This window comes from Centruroides sculpturatus, unplaced genomic scaffold (genome assembly GCF_000671375.1).
Source record: "Centruroides sculpturatus isolate CEXI.00-Female unplaced genomic scaffold, Cexi_2.0 scaffold648, whole genome shotgun sequence".
NCBI lineage: Eukaryota > Metazoa > Arthropoda > Arachnida > Scorpiones > Buthidae > Centruroides > Centruroides sculpturatus.
Genome location: NW_019392627.1, coordinates 333,659 through 340,578, shown reverse-complemented (window position 1 = coordinate 340,578; position 6,920 = coordinate 333,659). Strand labels below are relative to the sequence as shown.

General features: G+C 34.1%; 2 protein-coding genes across 2 annotated transcripts in view; one reads left to right on the top strand and one right to left on the bottom strand.

The window, feature by feature from the left end:
• LOC111617776 (techylectin-5A-like) overlaps positions 1 to 1,733 on the bottom strand; it is a 6,666-nt gene extending 4,933 nt beyond the window's left edge. Inside the window, exons 1-4 of the mRNA XM_023359063.1 lie at positions 1,557 to 1,733; positions 1,195 to 1,316; positions 945 to 1,120; positions 745 to 868 (exon numbers count right to left, since the gene is read on the bottom strand). Coding sequence (XP_023214831.1) covers positions 745 to 868; positions 945 to 1,120; positions 1,195 to 1,315 — 421 coding nt within the window. The 5' untranslated portion in view covers position 1,316; positions 1,557 to 1,733. The remainder of the gene's footprint in view (positions 1 to 744; positions 869 to 944; positions 1,121 to 1,194; positions 1,317 to 1,556) is intronic.
• A 1,534-nt stretch (positions 1,734 to 3,267) lies between these two features.
• Positions 3,268 to 6,920, top strand: part of LOC111617783 (bystin-like) — a 38,621-nt gene continuing 34,968 nt past the window's right edge. The window contains exons 1-2 of the mRNA XM_023359079.1: positions 3,268 to 3,498; positions 4,410 to 4,492. Of these exons, the coding sequence (XP_023214847.1) occupies positions 3,361 to 3,498; positions 4,410 to 4,492 (221 nt within the window). The 5' untranslated portion in view covers positions 3,268 to 3,360. The remainder of the gene's footprint in view (positions 3,499 to 4,409; positions 4,493 to 6,920) is intronic.

Sequence of the window (6,920 nt, the reverse complement as noted above, 5' to 3'; positions counted from 1 at the left end):
TAGAGAGGTTGAGGCACAAGTTCAAACGTTAAACGTGTACGGGTAGCAGAAGTACACGTTACACGTTTCAAGTCCAAGTAAAAATCGTTGAGGAACACGCTCATAACATCACGTGACTCAGTGAACATCGCGCATTGACTCACGGGAAATAAGTTGAAAAAATGGCGGAAGCAAAATAAATCATAATTTTAACCCCAAACACAAAAAAAAATGAAGACGTTTAAGCCGATCGTGTACTCACCAAGCTACACGTAGCAAACGCCATTATCGACGGTCCAGAACTGCCAGATGGCGGCGCCCACCCGTTACCCGTACACGTTTTGGGCTAAATACGTGCGCCTCAACCTCTCTATTGACTTTTTACGTCCTTGTGTCCAAAGGCAAAAAAATTCAAAATGAAAATTATTTAATAAGAAACTCCAATAAAATTCTTTCTCTTGAGTATATAGTAATGAATGATAAATACTAATAAGCACGAATGATATCTAATTCGGGTTAACCAGTAGCCGAATGGATAAAATCACTGAACACAGGTTGGTCACGGGTTTGCGTCTGACCAACAGCTCGCCACTTGGAGTTTTCCGGATTTTCTGCACGTGTCTATCACCTAAATAGGGACCAGTATCCCATAGAAAGTCCTCCAGGGAGGCATCCCGTTGACAAATTATTCTTATGTTGGCTTATTATTAAATGCCTTATCCCATCATACAAACAATTGCTATACAGCTACATAGTATTTCTTACCTAATAAATAATTCTTACCTAACCAAAACTCCTTTTCGAGATTTCCAAATCCAACTTTATAATCGTTCCAGGTTTTATAAAAATAATTTTTTGGATTACCAAATTTTCCTCGTCTCTGAATAACCTTACGTATAACACAAAATATTGTTTTATAAATAATTTTTTTAATATATTTTGAAATAATTGAAAAAAATAATTACAGTCCATCCTCCTCCTTCAGTAGACATATCACAATAAACTCTGAAACTCCCTACAACTTGCCAGTTAGCAGGCCAAATTCTATAAATTCCAGATTTAGTATGACCATTCTTAAAAATTTCTGCACAATCTGTAGGACCGGGTTTAAAATATTTTTCTTGCTGAACAGTGTTAATTGCTAGAAATTAAAATTAACTACTTTAAATGAAAATAAAATGAAAATTTTTAATTTAATTTTTAAATTTGTCTTACCGTTCTTTATATAATCTTCTGTAAAATTTAAAACTTGTGACAATATCTGATAATTACAAGTGGATTCGATCAACGTATATCGAGAATTAAGTAATATGAAGTATAATACAGACGAAAGCATTCTGAATGAAAAAAAATTAATTTTTTTAAGAATAAAAAATGCGAATATATAATAATTATTATACAGTCGAACCGCCGAAAATGGCCATCTCTAAATGGCGGCTATTTTTTCAGAAACACTGAACAAAAATGTATACAAAATAACCTACAAACATCGACAATTTTTTCTTTTTGTCAGTGGTCGTTGTTCAGAGATTTGACTGTATAATTATTTTTATAACAATATGATGTAAAAATCTTACCTCAGCAGCTTTCCAATGGAAAGGACTAAAAGAGTTATTAGTTGAAACTATCGTACAAAAGTATACCACTTGAGTTAGGAAACACCACTTGAGTTACGAAATACCACTTGAGTTACTTGTTCTTTCGAAGACCGTCAAGTATATCTGATCGTTGGTTACGATCGAAAACACTTATTTATCCATGTAATTATTTATTTCTTTTTAAATAATATAATTTATATTTATAAAAAGTTATATTAATATTTATTTTCTTTTATGAAAAGTTGCAAAATAAAACATTAACAGTTAATTTTTATAAAAGAATTTAGGCAAACGACAAATAAGGAAATCGATTCAGACAGGAAAAGGGAAAACAGTTTATAATAATTTTAGCCAATTTAGAAAATCTGAATAGGTTGATGTTACTCGATAGAAAGTAATTTTTATTACAATAAAGTATATATTCTGAAATGACTACAAATTGATGAGAATTTAATTTAAAATAAGGAAATGTAATTTCGTGCTGATAATATTGATTGTTTGTTTGTTTGTTGGCAACGCGACACGTGGACGATCTGTCGAAGAGGGATCTGCCTAAGGGACTGTTCCCTAATTAGGTGTTACAGAAATGAAGAAACCCGGTAGAGACATGAACCCAGTTTTCAGTGATTTTATCTACTCTGCCGATGATGGGCTAAAAATCCCAGGAATTTTTGTGGGCAATATGTATCAGATACGGAAGTTTGGGAATGTGGCTCATAGACTTCTTTCCGCCCAGGGAGCAGCAATAGGTCTGTACCAGATATGTTGGGTCTCGTCACTCGTCGTCCGGCGCCCCATTGTTTGCCGAGTCGACTCCAATATGGGCTTGGAAAACTGCTCTCTTATGTACATCATGGACTCGGCCGGGCTTTCGATGCAGTCGGATGATAAAGGATATGGCCCAAATATTACTATTTCTAAAAATTCCTGCGATATTTCAATGTAGTCCTGACTCGATTCCTGGTTCCCCAGAGCTGTGGGTTGACGCCTTAACCGCTCGGCCATTCAGTCAGCATGTTATATTATACAAGTAATATCTCACTCATTTGATATCTTATTGAAAGATTGTCACAAAAATAAATAAACTTTTATTTATCTTTTCTGTATTATTTGTAAAGCTACGAATGATAATCTGTTTCAAATAGGGTTGCTAGATTTTTCGCTAATTCGCATCACATTTGGCAACCCTTTTTTTAGTTTGGCGTAAAAAAATCATTTGGCGCATTGGCTACTTTTTTGGGCTACAGAAATCCTAAACTATAAGTTAAAAACTCATTCTGTTTAAGTAATAGTAAATATAAAAGCCCTAAGATGTATCTTTTTAGCGCGAGGCCCTAAACTCTGTTGAGCTCACGTGCAAATCCAACCCTATATTGTGGACACCAAAGCGATTATGAATACAGCGAGACAAAACGAGTGTTCTCGACATATCAGTAAATTACAGTTTATGTATGTATTTTGAGTCTTCTGTTCCTTATTTTCGGATCAATTTACAGGTCTGCTTCAGGCCTGTAAATTTGCCGAAAACGTTTGCTCTATGATTAAAGTTATTGTTGGAAAATTATGAAAGGCGTGCTTTTTTCTATTTTATCGTCAAGTCTCAGGTTATTTATCAAAAAGAATCTGTTTTTGAGTTTGCCACTTTTGGGCTACTTTTAGAAAATTTTGACAACAAATGCTAACTCTTCCAAGTATCTGGCAACACTTTATAGATTTCAACATGGTAGGGGAATTGTAAACACGTTTTTATAGTAGCAATACTGATTTCGTTTAAAACATCAATATGGGAAAAGCGAAAAAATTAAAAGTTTCAGTTAATAAAACCAAAGTACCTTTAGATTATCAGATCGGTCTAGAAAAAATTCCTAAACCATCTACTAGAATTAAATTGCGCGAGAGAAAAGACGAGGATGACGAACAAGTAAGGAATTATTATGGTTTAAAATAATTATTAATTATTATTTTAAAAAATTGAGGTTGAAGTTTACTTTGGTAGTCCCAATGGGCTTCAGTTAGGTTAGGTTAACTAAATTTTTAGTAGACGTTTCCTTTTTTTATTTTTAGGTATTCCTTTCTTCTGTCTGCTAAAAATGTAGTTAACCTAACCGAAGCGCGGCCATTGGGACTACCAAGGTAAACTTCAACCGAAATAGATTCTGTTCTGATCTGTAGTTACTGAGATATAGACCGAATTAATGGTTATGCTTATTTTTTGGACATGAATATGTAACAAGCTTTAGAAAATATGACAACCCACGTTTTTCAATTACACCTGTGAATGAGATGGACCTTAAAAGAGCTGTAGACCATACCCATAGGAACAAAGGAACCATACCTCTACATGAGACCCGTTGTAAGATATAGACCCCCTGAAATCAGACTATACCCAGTCTATTTTCAGGACATATGCGATTGGGAGTTGCATTGCTCTGCTAAAACTATCACATTTAACTATTTAGCCCTTGCCACTATGCCAGCTTTGAGTAGACCACTTGACTGTTTGTGAAGTACTTGATGTTATATAGTTTTAAGGAGTTTGGGGACTTGCCCCATGCAGGTGCTAAGGTGTGAGCGGTAGTGAGTGCCAAAGTGCATGACTACGTGCAGAGAGTTGGTTGAGGCAAGCGGTGGTGATCAACTTGACTGACATGAAGCATGGTGAATAGGCAGTAGTGCTGGTACACAGTAAAAACTGACTTTTGGAGTTGTTTTGTTTTAATTTATTTGTCTTATTTAATGAGAATTAATTGAAATATATTTTTTAAGGGAGTTGAGAAATTGATGTAATTGAAATAAATATAACTTAAGATTAATATGTTATTTGTTTTACAGCTTGTTGACGAAAAACTAACAAAGAAAATTCTTAATCAAGCCAGAAAACAGCAAGAGGATTTGGAAGAAGAATTTGGTATTAGGTAAGAAATCAAACATAAAAAGAATATTAACCTTTCGGCACGCGCCTAGTGCCGATTAGGCACCAATTGATTTTTAATTAATTCGTGTAAAAATTCTAATTGTGTGAAAAATCTGAAAAAATTATTACCTGTCTAATTTTTCTTCAATTTTACGATGCGCAATTCAGTTTTTGCTTAAAGCGTCTCATTATTTTTATTTAATTATTGGTGCCGAATCGGCACTATGGCGCGCGTGNTTTACTTAGAAATAGATAAATTCATTTATTATAAAGGAGACAAACAAAACTTTATTAGAAAAACATAAATATTTGTTTTATTTGGGTCTCTAATTAATAAAAAATGACAAAACACCATTTTAAAGTGCATTTTTATTCGACTAATATATTTATAAATAAGATGCAGCACAAAAAGTAGCCAATACGCCAAATGACATTTTTTACGCCAAACTAAAAAAGGGTAGCCAAAATTGGCGCAAAGTAGCCAAATCATGCAACGCTGGAAGGAATACTAAAGCCGGAGTTGGACCCAAAGGATTTAGACCCAAATGCGAGGAAAAGAGAGAAAGGACAAAAGATAAAGAAGTGAGGAATGTTGGAAAATTAAGAGTCCATATTTGCTTAACAGAAAGTCTATTTAATCTTTCTCACTACTTTTTATCTTTTGGCATTACTCTCCTTTCCCCGAATTTGGGTCTATAATCCTTTGAGTCTCAACTTTAGCTTTATTTAATATTCCTTCCTCATTCACACATTTCCAAGTATTTGAAAATATTTCCTTTTTATTCAAAAATAAAATATGTATAAAGGTTTGTGAAATTTTTTTTGAATTTATGCCGATGAAATAAATAAATGAAAAAAAATTAAAAAAAAATTGTCGGTTTTGTTTACACGTTTATTGGGGCTCATTGGAACTTGCCTTGGGCCGCGGGTTGACACCCCTGCTTTAGACCCTAAAGTTTAGAGGGAATAGTAACGGGCAGAAGGAAGAAAAGAAGGGGGAGAATAAACATGATTAATGACCTAAGAAGGAATAAAGACTATCAAGTCATAAGGAAGGAAAGTCTGGAGGAAGGAATAAAGGCTATCAAGTCATAGACAGGAAAGTCTGGTAGGAAGATGCTGCTCTGTGGATCTGCTGGCAACACTAAAAATAGAATACATTATATATACAGTATATTAAAACAATTAAATGACATACATACCAGCTGATCCATTGTAGTCGGAAATATGTAATTCAAAAAGACTATCTTCGTTTTCTATCCAAAAATGATTATAAAAAGCATATCTATGATCATCTTCCATATCTTTTAATTCAATACGGAGTGAATAATTTCCTTGATTGCTTATAGAAAATATCCGAATGTTTCCTAATTAATTAAGACAAATAATCAAACCAAAAAATATAGTTTCGTTATTTTAAACAGAAAAATAAGCAATCTTATTTGGAGAAAAGAATTTACTAAATACTAAATATAATAAACTATGTTAAGACATTGATTGAGGGCCTTTTTAGCAAGCCCATTATGGGTTTGGTCAGGCCCACAATGGGGCGGCCGGGTTATCCAAGAAGCGAGCATGACTTATCCGAATGGACCTCCCGAAAAATTCCAGTAGTTTTTCGACACATCCGAATTCAATCCCGATCCCCAAACAGATAGTCGTTACTTTAATCATTCGGCTATCCTGTCGTCTTTTTATGTGTCAACCAGGTGGCCGCCATCTTGAAGCTTCCATTTTGAATTCAGTTCAAAATGTTTAAATGGGAGTGGTGTCGTGAGATATATGAAATGAACATAGAATTTCGAGAAAAGTGCAATAGTGCACTTGTTTTCCGTCTAACTTTAATTTTGTGAAAGTTATGAAAAATTGAATCTAATCAATTTTTTCTTTCCTAGGTGTGTTAAAAAAAACATCGTGATGCCTCTAATGTGTGAATAGCTAATCCAGACTATAGTGATATCTGGGAATTAAGAGTTTACATAACGACCAGCTTGTATTTTTGACTGATCCAGCTTCGGAACTTTTGCAGCACTTGTGCAAATTACATCTGAGACACTATCTCTATGAAAATGTCGTTGATAAAAAACCACGTTACACACAATAACACATACAAAGATGCTTGTCCCAAAACAACATATAGTAGAGGAGAAGGTGGTATTATGGAACACTGCGGGTATTATGGAACCACCCCATTTCGAACTGATAATAAAGGCGAACTGTAGCGGAATGTGGCTGAACTGAACTAGGCAGATATCCATAGCAAGGGGAAAACCCGTTTTACTTCAGTTAAACAGTTGTCCGTATTTAATCAGCAGATTTGTTTTTTTCAAAATTCAAAAGTTTTGAATGCTAAGTGAATTTAATTATTTTTAAAATATAAATCGTGTAGTTGTAGGTTCACTGGTGCATGTATTCCGTTCCAGAGACTT